This window comes from Sinocyclocheilus rhinocerous, unplaced genomic scaffold (genome assembly GCF_001515625.1).
Source record: "Sinocyclocheilus rhinocerous isolate Xijiao unplaced genomic scaffold, SAMN03320098_v1.1 scaffold1115, whole genome shotgun sequence".
In the NCBI taxonomy this organism is placed as follows: domain Eukaryota; kingdom Metazoa; phylum Chordata; class Actinopteri; order Cypriniformes; family Cyprinidae; genus Sinocyclocheilus; species Sinocyclocheilus rhinocerous.
Genome location: NW_015658514.1, coordinates 1,554,794 through 1,572,446, shown reverse-complemented (window position 1 = coordinate 1,572,446; position 17,653 = coordinate 1,554,794). Strand labels below are relative to the sequence as shown.

Below are 17,653 nucleotides of genomic sequence, written 5' to 3'. Positions count from 1 at the left end.
CAGTTAAAGAAGAGATGGAGACCTCACAGGTTGAGTCTCTAAAAAGTTCATCACCTGAACGAACAAATGGTGAAAAAAACTGTCAAACCTGGACGGAGAACATCGATGAAGTAAGGGAATGTCTAGTATGCTTTAGCTCAAATTACTTGACTGTCACATGAAAAATGTATTTTGTCACGCATATGCATTAATATAGTATAATTTATTATATTATGTGTATATCTAACATAATAATGCGTTAATAAGTACTATAATGCGTTAACAGAGAGCCGGAAATCACCTGCCATTCATTTCTTTCTTTTCCTTCCCCCTCTTCCCTTGGACCTACTCCATCACCTTTTACTTTCACTCTGTTGAACATTCTGCCTCTGTTCAGATGAATTATGGGAATGTTAGCCCCAGCATTCTCACCCATGGCCTTTGTCATGTCCTCCACCTCTCCTGTGAAGAGACTGTTCGTCACATGACCTGTGGTGAAGGTGCCGCAGGCTTCGCTAGTCTTCACAGTAGCAGTCATGTGCAGTTCTATTATCCCGATGGCCGTCTAAGAGATTCGTCTTTTTGTCAGTCCCTCACCATCCGTTATGCCGGCCTCACCTCCACACATCTGCCAGGCAGACTGGTTGGCTGGGGACCTGGGGCCGTTCTCACCGTACTAGATGCAGAACTGAATCCTCTGGTTCATGCTGTGGAGCCCATGGATGTGAGGGTGTGCAAGGTGTGGCTTTAACGAAAACTTTTCAAACCATAGTTGATGAAATTAAACTTGGAATATTTTTTTTTTAGTTAAATGAAATGTTGACAGCGTATACAGTATATGTGGTTCTCAACCAGGGGGATGGGCCCCTATGGAAGCATATGGGTAGCAAAATTCATTTTGAAATGTAATATGGAAAATGACAATGCAGTATGGAAAATGGCAATGTATTTCTGTATTTAAATGTACATTTTCCCATATATATGTGCAACATTTAGTGCAAAATGAAAATGAAAATTCAATTATATCATTTACATTTGCCATTTTCTACACTAGTTTTAATATGTAAATTAAAAACATATTTTAATGCTTTATAAGTTGCAAAATTAAAATGAAATTGTATTACCCAAATTGATTAGATATTTTTTACATGTCCAAGCAAAAACTGTAGCAAAATTATCATTTAAATGCCATTTTCCTACATGCATTTAGACTTACGGGTAGGACACTTGAGATTGCATTTTCATCGTGATACCTTGTGATAATTGTAGCAAAGTGCAGTGTGAATTTTTTCAAATGCATTCTGAGCCAAATGTGTAGCAAAATGGTGATTTAAATGTCTTTTATTTTTCTTAAATGCATTGACACTTACACTTAAGACGTTTCAATTGCATTTTCATTAAATACCCCGTGATAATGTAGTTTAAGGCAATGTGGATTTGAAAATGCATTCCGAGCCGATCACGCCCCCAACCTGTCAATCATTATATCAAGGCGGGTCTCGACAACAAGACGCACAATAGGTCAATATTCCCCATTAACCAAATGCTTTTCACCTGCCTCAACATATGCTTCCATAGGGGCCCACTAGGGAGCAATATGACTAAAATGAAAATACATATGCTTCCAGCTGATTCCATAGTATTTTTTGTTCATACAAAATATCTTCTTGTATGTTCCACAGAAGCAAAAGTCATAGGCCTTATAGGTCTGGAACAACATGAGAGTAAATTATGACAAAATTTTCTTTTCTGGCTAGACTATGCATTTAAAATGCTTTAGTTTCAATTAAGAGAAAAACTTTAGAATAAAATCAATTAAGATATTTAATTTGATTTAAATTGTATTCAATTCATTCCCAAACTTCTTTAATTCTACAATTTGATGATTGAAATTATAATGATTTTAGTTATTTGTTTCTAACTTATTGTAATTTTGAACACTTCTAATTTCTGTCATTTAAAAAAGGGGGTGTTTGTATTGTTGTGGGATTATTGTTGTTGACATGATTTTGGGGGGTCCTTGGAGTCAAAAAGGTTGAGAACCACTGGTGAAGACATCAAGTTTGATGCATCATTGGATCACTGGAACTTGTACTGAAAGTGAATTAAAGAGACATGTTTTCATCTGTCTGTGTCACAGATTTTGGAGCACTCTAATGAGCTTGTCACAGCTGGAAAGGGAAACGTGTGTGTGTGGTGCCTCACACACTTGGTGTGTCGCAAACGGGTGGTGGAGGGTTTGGGGAGACGAGTTGTTTTCACACATCTAGCACTGATGTCTAGCAGGACTGAGCAGGGCCTCAGAGCACTGGCTGCATATGGACGAGCTGTGGTTGTGGTGGACCTTACAGAGGGATGCATTATTGAGCACAAGAAGAACCTCCATTTAAGGTTTGTTTTTAATGTTTTGTATTAATTCAGCCATTTGCAGCTATTAAGGCCTGTTTACAAGGATTGAGTTTATGCTAAACTATGGAATAAATATCAAACCCAACATTTTTTTCTACTCTCTCCTCTCTCTTTCTTGTTGAAAACATTAATAATCCAACCAGTAACGTTTATTATTAAATTTGAGCAATTAATGAAAGTGCAGACTGAATCCAAATACATATGCATTTATTCTTGGACCATTCTATTTTCTGATTGATTATAGAGTCCTGCGGTGATAATGTATTTTTGTAGGCCAACCTGAAAGTTAGCATCACCCTGGTTCCCTTAACAAAAACCCAATAGGATTTTTCTACTGGCTTTTGAATTATTGCAGAAAATAAGCTCTGTGACCAGCAAATGTTTATGACTCTTACACATTTTGTTCATTATGATAATCTTCACAAATGAACAACTTCACAACTTTTATGAATTTTGAAGCCTAAATACAATTACCAGAAGTGAAATGTAAACTGTAGGCTTTAAATGCACTACGCCATGGTCGCATGATTTCAACGTCACCACCGTTAAGCTTTCAAGTTTCATTAATTCAATATCTTGAGCTTGCAAACACAGACCTTATTTTAGGCATTTAACCAAAAACCAAAACAGATTACTCATATAATTTACTTAAATATGTCATCCCTGCTGCACTATATTGCCTGAAAAATTATTGTTTGCTTTATTGTCAAGGTATCCGGTTCGTTTCATTGGCTTGCCAAGGGAGTAACATACATGCACTCAGCTAGCTGGGAAAAAATTGTGATTAAATGGGTTAATTGAAATGGATGTTTATGTAAAATCTTTACTTTTGTTCTATTAAGTCAATCTCTTTTTTTTAGGGAAATCACAGGGATGGTCTACTGTCCACTTAGGGATATTGTAGTTACTGCATCAGATATGACAATCCGAGTGTGGGGACCAGACTGGGAACTTCAAATGGCCTTTGTGGGACATACTGGTCAGAAAATTAACTTCACTGTTAATAAAGTTTCAAAGTATGAGTGATGAGTGTCAGTATTTGCAACTGCATTGTTGAAATTATATTAAGTATCAACAATGTAAACTAGCAGCACTTAAGACCTTTGTCAGTTCACAACAGTATTTCAGTGACAATAGAGTCTACTACCATCATGAGTGTGTGTTTTTGTGTCCTTTCTCCAGCTCTTGTCACTTCTCTAGTTCTGTGTCCTGTCTCTGGCCTGTTGTTGTCATCTTCTCTTGATGGTACTTTGAGATGCTGGAGACCAGAAGTTGGAGACCAGGTCCAGGCTATATCCAATCCTAATGGGTGCCCACCTCCTCTAGTCATGGGAGGCCCAGATAGTGCTGGCACCTTCTTCTCATACTCCACCAACAATGTGGACTTCTGGACCTTCAACTGCCTCTACAATCTACACTGCAGACTGGATGGGGTCCTGAGAGGTCCTGTCCACCAAATCTTGACCCCACCAACCCCTCCTTCCTTCCGTGCCTGTGTAGTTTGTATCCATGGAAACAGCGATGTCACAGTTGTCGTGGCAGAAACGGGTGAAGTGCTTACTAGATTCCAAGCCAATGGAAGAGTAAGGTGTGCTGATTACTGTGTACCTAAAGAGATCTTACTGGTCCTCACTGAGGATGGAGTGGTAACTGTTGCTAGTACATTGACCAGTCCAGTAACAATACTGGATGAGTGGCATGGGATAGAGCATTGGGATTGGTCAGGTGGGCAGATGCAAGCAAATATTGGCATAGTTTGCTGCATGGTCTTATATAATGATGTTAAAGATATACAAATTGGACAGGAAGAATGGAGATCCTTACAGATGCAGAGATCACACAAGCCAAATAAGTTAAAACATCTACATGATGCAAAAAACAGGTTCGTATTTGTGGTCATAAGAGGTCTTTCAAAGTTCTTTTTCTCAACATTTATTATTTCTTAATTTTTTCTTTTAAGTAAAGTAAGACACATCCTAAGCTTGTGTGTCCCTCACAGGTTTCTGGTTATACTGGGCCATTGTGGTGGTTATGTGTCTGTGCTTAATATGCATTCAAGCAAAATCCAGTTCAGAACTTCTGCTCACAACAACCAAAACATCAGCAGCATGCAGGCATACCCCAACAGTGGCTACCTGCTGACTGCAGGTGCACACACACTTCACACACACTCAACTACATCATCACACTGCATTCAAACTGACTTTCTGCTGATGATAATCTTGATGGCTTTATATTGCAGGTGAAGATAAAGCTTTGCTGGTTTGGCGTGTGTTCCCATGTGCTCAGCAGTGTTTGAGTCTCCATTTCAGCGTGTTGTGTGATCTGCCTCCGGTTTTGATGGCACTGATGGGAACACAACTCACCCTTGCCTTACAAGATCCTGAAAACGATACTTATAGCCTGGTGCAATATAGCTTAGAGAGCCAAAGCAGATCTGACCAGCAACCCAATGAAAAGCATCACAACAAAATCACAGGTTAGAGACAGTAAACTCTACTTTATAAGCTATTTTGTAATATTAGATATCTACTAATGTACTTTCACATAAACAAAAGCAAGCAAACACACTCAATATGCCAGTTTCCCAAAAAGTGTATACAGATTTAAATTTGTGCTGATTTCAATAAAAATAAATAAATTAACCAAAATTTATCGGATAAAAAAATCCTGAATAAAAATTTCCTTATAAATTTTCATAAAAATCTTAAAGCTGCAGTCCGTAACTTTTTTTGGTTAAAAATGATCCGAAATCAATATTTGAGCAAGTACATAACCAGCCAGTGTTCGAAACTATCGCCTTACTTTAGCCCGATTCACAACGGTTAGCTTATAATAATTTTTTTCTAATTTGAGTGGTACGGGTAGGTTTTCGCTGGAAATTCGAGCATGGCACTGCGTCATTATGTCACGTCTGTAAACAACGAAGTTGTCCCGGCTACTAGGCTATCGCATGTGAGGATCCTGCAGGTGGCGGATCGTTTATAGCCTTTTCTCACAGCAGCCAGAATAATTAAATGTCAAAAAATCATTTTGATGGCGGATTGTAATCCATAAAGGATTATGTGTTTATTAAACACATGTGAATGAAATTAAATTATATTCCAGTTATAAATGTGCTTCTGATTACAGATAGAATGGGATTACAAAGATTTGTATTTTTAAGAAATCCAGTTCGAAGGAAGCATAATTTGCTTTTTGGGTTAAAATAATTTCTTAATATGAAATTCGAAGAGTATGACAATTAGATTAGACTGTGCAGAAATTGAAATCTACACGCTAATACACACTATACTCATAGTCACCAATGCTGATGTTGTTAACATTAATCATTTGATAATAAAGTATAACAATAATAATAATCTGAACGGTTTGATGTGATATGAGCTAACCGATCTTTAGATATAATCACCATTGGTAGCGAGATTTATGGTAATGTTTTTTTCCTCAGTTGGTCAGAACAAACGTGGCAAACTTGTTACTTACTTGTTCAGATGGCAATATACGGTGAAAATTCTTATTTGGGTCATATTCCAAGACGTAGGCTAGAATCTGTGATTGCGAACTACAGTAAATATCCACACCGGTGCGGTGACTGACTGCCACACATACTCTTCAGAATATTAGATTCATCCGCGCTGGAGCCGTGCCGATTCACAACCCACGCAAGCTAGATAATTCCACAGAGCTGCAATTCCATGTTTTCAAACAAAGATGGCGACAAAGAGGCAAAATTTACGGACTGCCGCTTTAATTGTCATAAATTGAGTTTTTGGTTTTTTTTTTTAATATTGGGTTAAAATATGACATTGGCAGGTTTCATGAGATAAAAGTATATCACACCCTGACCCTCCTGAGATTGAGACAGTCTGTTTATGTTTCTCCAGGCCTCTGTGCTTGTCATCAACTGAGCATGTTTGCTTCAAGCAGTCAGGATGGGACTGTACGGATCTGGGATATGGAAAACCACCTTCTTAGGTTAGGACCTAAATGCTACTTTTTGTTTGTAGTTGTGTATATTCTACAAAACAAAAACAAAAACTTTGATTATCATTGCATACCAGTTTTTGACTCCAAATTTTGTGTTGTTTGTTTTAGAATTCTTGAGCTGAATGCAGAGCCGGAGTGTTTGGCATACTGTGAGAGTGGAGACCTGCTATTGGGCATCACAGGAGACCTCTATAGAATCCCCCGAACACAACTACTGCCTCTAGAATGCAGGACACAAGTACAGCTTAAAATGTTATCAGATGACATTCGGCTTATTTTAAAAGCACTTTTAATCAAACTATTTGAAGAGTTGTCAGACTCTTGATGTCTTTACCAACACTGATGTTAAAACAGTTCAAAGTAATGGCTAAATAAAAGTACTGTACTGTAGGTTTACTCCACTAAAGTTTACTCTAGAACAAAGGAGGTTCACACAATATATAGCAGGGTTCCTCAAATCTTGCCCTGGAGGGCCAATGCGCTGCAGAGTTTAGCTCCAACCCTGATCAAACTCACCTACCTGTGATTTTCTAATGATCCTGAAGACATTGATTAGCTTGCTCAGGTGTGTTTGATTAGGGTTAGAACTAAACTCTGCAGGAAAGTGGATCTCGTGGGCCAGATTTGAGGATCCCTGATATATAGTATAGTCTGTATAGTCTGTTCACACAAAATTAATCATTCATTTTGAATGTATTCACTTTACTCACCCACATAGAAATGGTATCCAGACTCTGAATTACCCAAATCCTGGATCCCAATCATGAGCCATGAATGCAGGTAAATTTCTACTCAAATAACATAAATTCATACACATCCATATCCTTACCCTTTGCTTTTAACTCTAGGACAGAGAGTTGCCATATTACTAAAAAGGATGGTCCTGAAAGGCAGGATAGGATAAAAGATCCAGTAAGTATTAAATACATGTAAGAGTGTGTGCTCTTACATATAGTAAGAGTGTGTAAGAGAGTCCTCCATATGTTTGTCTTAAAGGACTTTGGGGCAATTATGGCATTACATAAAGATCTGGAATCCTTGCAAAAAGGAGAGGTTGAGTGCAGAAGGAGAAAACCAGCCAACATACAATCCAAACGAGAGGCTTTCAATAATTACCTGGGTCTAATTTACAGGCAACCCCTTGATATAAGGGTATGTTTATCAACAGTCTCCACTTTTACTGTCTTTTCAGACAATATTTTCCAAATAAATGAGTTTGTGTGAATTACTGCCAATATCAAGATTTCACATCATTCTTCTAGATTCCAGAAGATATGTTTGATGTGTATGCTATACTTTTCCCACCTAAACTTCCTGAGCTTCCTCCTCTGAGCCCTCCCTCCTTCACCGACAGCTTATCCACGAGACTACATTCTCCTAAAACACAGGTGAGAGAGTGTGGATTAAATACATATGAGTTGTTTTATTACAAAATGATAATTTTACATACACAATATATCCATTACTAGTCTGCTGTATATGTATTACCCAATAGAGACATTCTTTGCTTAAAAATATATAGTATTTTTCTTTGTATAGTGTGAATCACACAATAAGGTGACAGACGTGCCACTTCCCGGAGACATGTTCCGCCCAGGATTTCTAAATTGCCTAAAATATCTAGGTTTTTGCTGTTTGCACTGCACAGATAGATCGTTATATGACATCAAAGTACCGCCTTGTCACTCAATATAGTTTTTTTTTCCCATGGAAAAAATAAATATATGATATGCATAGTCCTTAAAGGGATAGTTCACCCAAAAATGAAAATTCTGTCAATTATTACTCAACCACATGTCGTTCGAAACCCGTAAGACCTTCTTTCATCTTCGGAACACAAATTAAGATATTTTTGATGAAATCTGAGAGCTTTCTGACTCTCCATAGACGGCAAGGTTCCTACCATGATCAAGGCACAGAAATGTAGTAAGGACATCATTAAAATGGTCAATGTGACATCAGTGGTTAAACAGTGATTTTACAAAACTACGAGAATACTTTTTGTGCGCAAAGAAAACAAAAATAATGACTTTATTCTTGATTTCTTCTCTCGTTAATAATGGAGGAGGACTGTCCCAGAAGAGAAGAAATCGTTGAATAAAGTTATTTTTGTTTTCTTCATGCACAAAAAATATTCTCTTAGCTTTGTAAATTACGGTTGAACCACTGATGTCACATGGACCATTTTAGTGACGTTTTTACTACATTTCTGGGCCTTGATCATGGTAGGACCCTTGCTGTCTATGGAGGGTCAGAGAGCTTAATTTGTGTTCCGAAGATGAACGAAGGTCTTACAGGTTTGGATCGACACAAGGGTGAATAATTAATGACAGAATTTTCATTTTTTACGTGAACTATCCCTTTAAGTTCCTTAAAAATATCTTTATCAGGTTTTGAACAACATAAGATTCTGGCTTTGTGTGAATGCACAGTGTGTACGCAGAGGGGAGAAATAACTGAATAAATAATGTAATGTTTTTTTCCCGCTTGTCATAAGCAGAGCGAACTAGATGAAGTGCAGCGCTTGTATAATGAAGAGGAGAAGAAGAAGAAGAAGAGGGAAGAGGCTCACATGCATCTCACACCCATCGTAAAGACTCCATCAACACAGAAGAGCCCTCTTCCACCTTCACCAGTGGCAGAGACACTCATATACCCTGTTCGGATGTTTTTTGTGTTTATGTTCATTCTAGTCACATGTATTTGAGTAATATGACATAAATCATGTAGGGATTGACTAAATTGCGTAAAGGTGTGGTTACATAAGCGGAATTTTGCAGGCTATAAATCAATTAATTCAACTTTATTTCCAGACTCAAGGTCCATTAGCAAGAAACACACAGTACAAACCAGTACAATACACATTTAAAAAGACATTTAGGGGACTGATATCGCACTTCAGTAAGCCTAGGATTTGACAACAACATAATATTATTATGTGAATTGTCCAACCGACAAATTTATACATAAAATTTCTCATTAAAGCAGGGAATGATTGTACTCTTGCCTTACAGAATAAATCACTTGCATTTTAAGAATGGAATGCTATCACATAACCTCTTCATCTTGTACTCTTCTCTTATGTTTACAGCCACAAAAGCCCCTTCCACCAATAAAGAGTCCTACACCCCCTCTGACGCCACCCTCCAAGCCTGCCCCACCTTTACTCACCTCTGTCCCTCCCTCGCCCTCTTCTGCCCTACCCTCTCCCACCTCACATCTGCCAGAGTTCCTCCTGCAGTTTGTGGATGAACAGTGGTTTCAAAAGATGTTTCCTGATCTGAGTGTAAGTTGAATACAAACACAATGAGCCTATCAAAAGGACTCTTCCGTTCAGACGTACTCTTTATAAAACAGTGAAAAATATATACTCTTCTCAATCTCCTTCTAATTTATGCATCATTCTCATTTATCCTTGCATGTGTTTGCAGTGTATTTCGAGTTCTTTAAGCCCCAAGGAATTCTGCAAGCATCTGTTGAACTTCATGATGACTTGCAGCATGGCTCAGAAGAATAGCATCCTGAATGCATTACTTATGCTAATACAGCAGGAGGTGTTAGACAAAGAATCTCTCAGCACAGGACTGCTGGTTTGCCTGGAAAACTACATTTACAAAAACATGGTAAATGAAATTGTGATATTAGAATAAATCCATAAGGCATAGCTGAAAATACATTTTGGAAGCAACTTCTTTAAAGTTTGGATTTCATGTATGAATACAGAGCATATAAGATGTATGAATTCTCTGTCAACACTACAGATGAGTTTATTCAATATAAGAACAGGTATGAATATGTGTTTTGCAGTCAAGGGAGGAACAGCATTTTGTCGGTGAGCTGCTGAATGTGCTGGTGTATCTGAGTCCTGACGGTTTTAACACCATTGTGGAGCTACTTGCCATGTTGGCAAATAAAGAAGCTGATCTTAAGTAAGGAATATTGCATGTTTAACACAATACAAAATACAATGTAAATGTTTTTCAGTGGCCTACTTTAGTAGCAACTGCAGAACATCCCCAGTTATTGAAAAGTTGCTATCATGTTTGTTTTTTTTAGTTTTAAAGGGGTCATCGGATGCCCATTTTCCACAAGTTGATATGATTATAGGCTTTTCTTAATGAAAAGCCTATAACATACTTTGGTTAAAATTTCTCAATGGTAGTGTAAAAAACACCCTCTTTACCCTGTCAAAATCAGCTCTGTTTTCAGCACGCCATTTTAGTCCATGTTGCTTTAAATGCTAATGAGCTCTGCTCACCCCGCCCTTCTCTTCCGTGGGGTGAGGAGCAGAGTGTAAACTTCAGCTGCAAAACTTGCAAACTAGCACATTATTAGGAAAGGTGATTTGCAAAGATTCATAAAAAACCCTTATACTCACCACTTCTGTAGGTGAAGCTGGATCACGAATGATTCGCTGAACATAAGACGCATTTAGGCAGATCGGGCATCAGCACAAAAACGATAGTAACGTTAATCCACTGCGTCTTCAGCGGCTCAGATGTCGGGAGTAAATGACGACTGCTATGTTCATTATTACATCCAACAACAAAACACCTCCATCGCTTAGGAGACATTCTTGTCTACCCCTGCACCGGAGTCGACACAATGGCGGACAGCTCACAGCTCACTCAGGGCGGGTCTAAGGTAAAACACCAGTGTCAATCAACTATCGTGGGAGTGGCCTACGCAGAACTACATCATTCAGACAGGAATCTCAGAACGAGGTGGTCCTCACTGCAGAACACAAGATCCAGGGGGCGTGGTTGGATCCAGATCCAACTCCTCCCACCTTACATATACCTAAACCTATCCGTCTCCACCCCCTGATCCCTAAACCTACCAATCTCCGCCCCCTGGATCTTGTGTTCTGCAGTGAGGGGCTACTGCTCAGAACAGCCTGATTTGAGAAAGGGAATTTTAAAATAGGGATTAAAAAAAAAAACACTGGGTGGATTTTTATCATTATAGGGTGGATGTGTACCACACTTCCAACACACATTTATGTTCAAACAACATGTAAAGTGAATTTTGCATCCGATGACCCTTTTAACAAACTGTCCACCTGTTTTTTAAAAAAAAAAACAAAGTGACACCCAATTGCCATTATATATATGCAGGAATTAACCATTCTATTATTATATCTCTGGCAGGACTTTAGTACTGTGTGTGCTGCAAAGATTGGGTGTGGAGGAAGCTGAACTGTGGTTATGTCCAGAATTAGAGTCCTGGAACTCCCTGACGAAGCAAAAGCCTAACCAGCACCACAGTCTTCGAGACATGGCCAGCCACTGGCTGCTTACCTGGACCAGAAAGTACAAGGTATGGAGCAGATATCAGATTGGTAGAGATATTTTTGAGGTATTTTATTTGAATTGTATTTGTATTGTGCTTCACAGGTGCACAGTGGGTCTGTGTTCCTACGCAGTAAAGGAATACAGAGTGTGTTCGCACCTGTGGAGGTGCTCAAATATTTCTGCTCTGTGCAAAAAGGCAAACAGACTCGACCACCACCACCTCCACCAGAGGGCAGGAAAGATGCTGTCATCGTGCCTTCAGACTTGCCTAGGTGTGTCATACAAATACAGGGACTCCCACTATCATTTGGTTTTGTCTGTTGTATATTTTTTAGTGAGCGTATTTAAAATGTATTGCAAATTTATCTCAAGAACCTTACATTCAAATCCAAAGTTTTTTCCCTCTAGTCTGTTCAGAAATAAGATGAACAAATGTTTAAAGAAAACCAGCAAAATTTGTCCTATTCAACCTCAAAAAGATCCTCATATAAAATACTGAATGCATCTGTTTAAATAGTTTGCATAACCAAGGAATGCTCTTTAAAATAAGTGTTGTCTGTGTTTAAAATGATCAGAAATGTATCTGTTTTTGTTTAGACTGAAGCCAATTCAGCGCCTGGGAGAGACGTACAGCATGTCTAGGATACGGGAGCCTCAAGGTTAGAATATATTTCAGTCAGACTTTCAGCATTCATTTGTTGAACACAGCTATCAATCTGTTATGCCTGTGGCACTAAAAGATGTTAAGGAGTTCGTTTCTAATGTTCAGTTCAAGTGGAAATCTAACTTATGCAGAAAAGCAGCCTCAAAGGAATATGGAAATGATTCTTTCACTCTGCAGTGTTGATGTCTGTGCTATACTGTAATTTAGTATACTGTACTGTATCCAAGGTTTTGTTTTATCCAGTCATCTTCATTATAAACCAACAGGACATCTGCTGCCACCATTGCCATATCGACCTGTGTTGATGGATTTCCCACGGTTCCTCTCTCTACCAATGGCTCATGTCACACTTTCTCCATTCCCCTTTTCCCTGGATTTTCAGAACTTCAAACGCCCCTCACCACAAAGATACTTCTTCCTGGAACGCTCCTACGTACAATATTACAGATAGTTATTTCCAAAAGCATTGCATTAAATCTGTGATAGACTGTCTCTATGATGCATCAAATGACACAAATCTATGATCAAACTAACTTTATCATCTTGAAGTCTTTTAGTACATACTTGACAGTTGAATGTTTGAGACATATGGCTTGTTTTATTGTGAAAGGATATACAGAGTGAATGCTGGTGCTTTGAAAAGCAATTTGCTTTACATGACACCTTCATGAGCGCTGGGGAAGTTGTGTTGTGCGGAGCAGCAACGAAACACAGGCTGACCCCATGCAGAGCAAGCCTTGGAAAGCAAGGCTTACAAATGGTGTGAAAACGGTTCTGTGCAGCCCAGTAACCTGTATAGGTATTGGTAATGGCATTGGTATTTTGGCCTTAGGATGGATAAAGGGGTCAAATGATGGCATGATATACTGTTTGAACAACTCTAACCTAATCCTCTCCCTCTACCTGACAGACAGATGGATAAATAAATAAATAGATTAATTAATTGCGATTATTCCATTTTTTAAATTATTTTATGGAGGATGTGATGCATCGAGGGTCATTTTGTAATCAAAATATTACCCTCTGAACTGTAATCAAATCAAATTGTGAGGGCAGTGAAAATTCACACCATTGCACAGAAGAATAGTTAATACAGAGAGAGAAAAGAAAAGTATTAAGAATATTCAAGAAAAGTTTTGGAATTGGATTGAATCACGAGATTCGATTTGCAGTATATTAATACTTAAGAAATAAGAAAATGACAGTAAATGTACCAAGACAATAATACTTGTATACGACAGGGCTTCTTCATTCAATATAGCCTTCTGACGATGTTTTACACTGCGCAACCACTGACAGTGGCAAAATAATACAAATTTGTACAAAATAAAAATTAATTATTAAAGTATTAAATTAAATTAAATTAAGTATTAAAATATTTTCCAGGACAAATAATTATGTCGAAAAACTGCAATGCAAAATTACTTTTTTTTTTTTTTTGGGTTGCATGGGAACCCTGTTAAATTCTGTGTCTGTGAACATTAATTAAACACCATAGTCATCAAAGGATAGTTCAACTAGAAATGGAAATTCTGTCTAAATGTTTTTTATGAAGTCATAAAATCATATAGATTATATGGAATGACTTGAGGGCGAGTTTTTCCTTTTCCAGTAAATTTTCCCTTTAGGTCTTGATTTCCTTCATGAGACATTGAACACTGTCAGATTAAATTAGACTTGTGAGAAAGCAGATAAGATTGAAAAGCGTTTTACACCATAGAACCTGAACATTTTAACTATTCACACCAAAATAAAACAAAAAAAATGGGCTGCTATATTTTTTGGTAGCATAGAAAAGCCAACACAAGTTTTGTTTAAAAAACAATGAAGAGGTGTCTTTGTTCCTTCTGTTGGTGCTTGCCATAAACATTGCCCTATTACAGTACGATTTAAGGCAATAAAACCCATACATTACGCATAACACAGCAAACAAATACAAATTCAAAATCATTTCATGTGAGAAGCTGCATACAATATAATGCTAAGGTTTCCACTAGCAAGACTTTTTATATGACTGTGTATAAGCAGTATAAGGTTTGCTATTACTGAAAAAGCTTGGCAACCACAAGTAATTCCCCATGAGTGGTTAAAACATAATCTGAAAATACTAGTTTAAGCATAGTTTTGATTGTCACACATTATAAGAGAGTGAGCTTTGGGACATTCACCCCCTAATCATCCACAGTCAAGTCTGGGCTATAGTTTAGAAGGTCGGAGGTCACAAGAAGGTCCCGGGATCGTCCTCTCAATTTCAGAACCTCATCTAGCAACCTCAGCGTCATGTCCCTGCCCTCAGACTCCTCTAGCAGAGGCCAATCCAGCAGCTGCGCACTGGAGGGGAGAGCCGGCAGCCCAGGCTCATATTCTTCCAGTGGGTTGGGATAGAGCAGCAGACGAAGAGAAGGGATTCCTGCCGCTGTACGGGCCAGGGAAAGCATTCCCGTTCTAGAGAGCGGGTTTAAGGCCAATCTTAAGCTACGTAAAGCCCGACAGCAAGACAGGGAGGGAAGAAGAGCACCCAGGAGAGTGTCTGAGAGGCCACAACCACAAAGTGAAAGCTGGCGCAGAGAGCTTTCGGCTTGAGCTAAGAGACGGCGCAGAGAGGGCAGGGACGATTCATCAAGCCAGTTCTCACTCAGGTCAAGTTCTCTCAGGAATGGAGCATGCTGGCTGCAGGAGAGGTAGGCCAGGTCAGTGGAGGTCAGGCACAGGTATGGCAGCTCTAGCACCTCCAGAGGCTGGGAAAGAGAGCTGCAAACAGGAGAGAGAAAATGTAAACATGCCAGGTCCACAGAAATGTTGCTTTCATATGGTTTTGAAAAACTTTCTTACATTTTCAAGCAGGCTGTCAAATGAATGACTCTAAAATATCAAACATATACCAAAAATATATAAAATAGTGTAATGTATTTATATTTATAGATCTATATTTTGCCCCCAGGATTCCTCTCTATGATATTAGTTTTATCACTTCTTTTTCTACATGCTGGTCAAATCTTATGAATTTTGTTGGTTGGAACACATGACTTGTTAAAACAAATGTTTGTTAAAACATTTTTGTTATTATTAGAAATAATAATAAAATATCATACGTTTTTTTTTCCCCAAAGGCTTTTTTTTTTTTTATTGTAATATAATAACAAATGTATCACCCTGACATTTTTTGACAGTTTGAAATACAACCCCAATTCCAGAGAAGTTGGGACGTTTTGTAAAATGCAATAAAATCAAGTATCTGTGTTTTGTTAATTCTCTTTAACTTTTATTTAATTGACAAAAGTACAAAGAAAAGATTTCCAAAGTTTTCACTGACCAACGTAAATGTATTTTGTAAATATGAACAAATGTTGTTTTTGATGGCTGCAACATTCCAAAAAAGATGCGACAGAGGCAAAATAAAAGTGAAAAGGTTATAGAATATCTACGGTAAACTGTTTTGAAACAGTTCACAGTAAGCAGGTGAATTGGTAATAGGTCAAGGTATCATGTTTGGGTATAAGAGGAGCATCTCAGTCTTTGCAAGCAAAGCTGGATCATGGCTCATCACTTTGTGCCAAATTTCACGAGAGAAGTGTCAAAAATCACATTTCGCAATGCAAAATTGCAAAGAAATTTGTCTTTCACCAAGTACCATACATAATATTGTGAAAAGATTCAGGGAATCCAGAGAAATCACAGTACATGTAGGGCAAGGCAGGAAACCTCAGTTGAATGTGCTTGACCTTTGAGCCCTCAGATGGCATTGCATAAGAAACCGTCATGCTGCAGTGTTAAATATAGCCACATGGGCTCAGGAGTACTTCAGAAAACCACTGTCATTTACCACAGTCTGCTGCTGCATCAAGAAATACAACTTGAATATCTGTTACTCTAGGAGAAAGCTATACATCAATTCTATGCAGCGATGCTGCCGGGTTCTCTGGGCCAGAGCTCATCAGGTAGTCAAAAAGACAGTGAAAATGTGTGCTGTACTCAGATGAGTCCACAATTTCAACTTGTTTCCGGGAAAAATGGATTTAGAGTTCTCAGTCCCAAAGACCAAAGGGACCATCCAGACTTTCATTAGTGACAGAAGCGAAAGCAAACATCTGTCACGGTATGGGGGCGCAGCAGAGCAAACAGCAAGGATGACTGGAATATGTGCAAAGGTACCATTGACATGGAGGCATATACTGGGATTGTACAGAGATATATACTGCCATCAAGATGTCTTTCATGGGAAGTCCATGGTTGTTATATCAACACAATACCAGCTCTCATTCTGCATGTGCTACAACAGCATGGTTTTGTAGATAGAATGAATGTGCTAGACTGGCCAGCAGATCTGTCTCCTACTGAAAATGTATGGCTCATCATGAAAAGGAGAATCAGACAACAACAATCACAGACTGCGGAGCTTCTGAAGTCTTGTATCAAGCCAGATTGGACACAAATTTTGCTTGCAGGACTTTAACAATTACAGTATCCTCAATTCCTGATTGTTGTTGATGTGACAGTGTTAAACATGCCTCTGCCCCAACTTTTTTGGAATGTGTTGCAGCCATCAAAATTTGTTCATATTTACAAAATACATTTACGTTGGTCAGTGAAAACTTTGAAAATATTTTCTTTGTACTTTTGTCAAGTACATAAAAGTTAAAGAGAATGAACAAATCACAGATTCTTGATTTTATTGCATTTTACAAAATGTCCCAACTTCTCTGGAATTGGGGTTGTAATTGTAATTACAATTTTATATACATTTAATTAATTAAAAAAATTATTTACCTTTTGGCTTGCTTAATGCTTAGTTGGGACACTTAATATTCAGTAATGTCATTGCAGCAAATCGAAGTAAATCACATCAAGCTGATTTACTGCTGAATCGAATTTGTTTATAATTGATTAATTTTACAACATCGACATGAACTGGATTTAATCAACATTAAACTGACTCAAGCTGGACAACAAAACTACTGCCTTCAGTTAAGCTGCTTATTACGGTGACGCATTGCTGCCACACACATATTATTTTTTCCACTCAATTATGTCGTAATAACGAGATGTTATGTTGTCGTTAAAACGAGAAAAGATGTCGTTTTAACGAGAAAAGATGTCAGTAAAACGACATATCTCGTTATTACGACATAATTGAGTGGAAAGAAAATATGTGTGTGGCAGCAATGCGTCACCGTAGCTTATCACTGAATTGAACTTCATAATAAATAATTAATAAACTTTAGGGTTGTGACGGTGAGGAAATTTTCCCACCGGTTAATCGACGTGCGACAACACCGGTAATACCGGTATCACCGCGGGGGCGGGGCGTTCCCTCTTC

The 17,653-nt window shown here is 38.2% G+C and overlaps 2 protein-coding genes across 3 annotated transcripts in view; one reads left to right on the top strand and one right to left on the bottom strand.

The window, feature by feature from the left end:
• Positions 1–14: 14 nt before the first annotated feature.
• wdr97 (WD repeat domain 97) lies at positions 15–13,682 on the top strand. Its single transcript, XM_016530685.1, has 21 exons — positions 15–110; positions 377–718; positions 2,120–2,370; positions 3,249–3,367; positions 3,571–4,270; positions 4,388–4,536; positions 4,631–4,867; positions 6,276–6,366; positions 6,487–6,616; positions 7,097–7,133; positions 7,190–7,290; positions 7,375–7,530; positions 7,641–7,714; positions 8,869–9,037; positions 9,470–9,664; positions 9,810–10,001; positions 10,186–10,307; positions 11,529–11,697; positions 11,775–11,944; positions 12,270–12,331; positions 12,603–13,682. Exons 1-21 carry the CDS (start codon positions 15–17, stop codon positions 12,785–12,787), a joined length of 3,747 nt encoding a protein of 1,248 aa, XP_016386171.1. The 3' UTR covers positions 12,788–13,682.
• Positions 13,683–13,708: 26 nt separating this feature from the next.
• LOC107722409 (leucine-rich repeat-containing protein 14-like) overlaps positions 13,709–17,653 on the bottom strand; it is an 11,146-nt gene continuing 7,201 nt past the window's right edge. Inside the window, exons 4-5 of one of the 2 annotated variants that reach the window (XR_001637807.1) lie at positions 14,223–15,087; positions 13,709–14,072 (exon numbers count right to left, since the gene is read on the bottom strand). Coding sequence is in view for 1 of the 2 variants with exons in the window: in XM_016530767.1 (XP_016386253.1) it covers positions 14,508–15,087 (580 nt within the window). In the remaining variant the exon portion in view is untranslated. The other variant, XM_016530767.1, reaches the window with a different exon arrangement.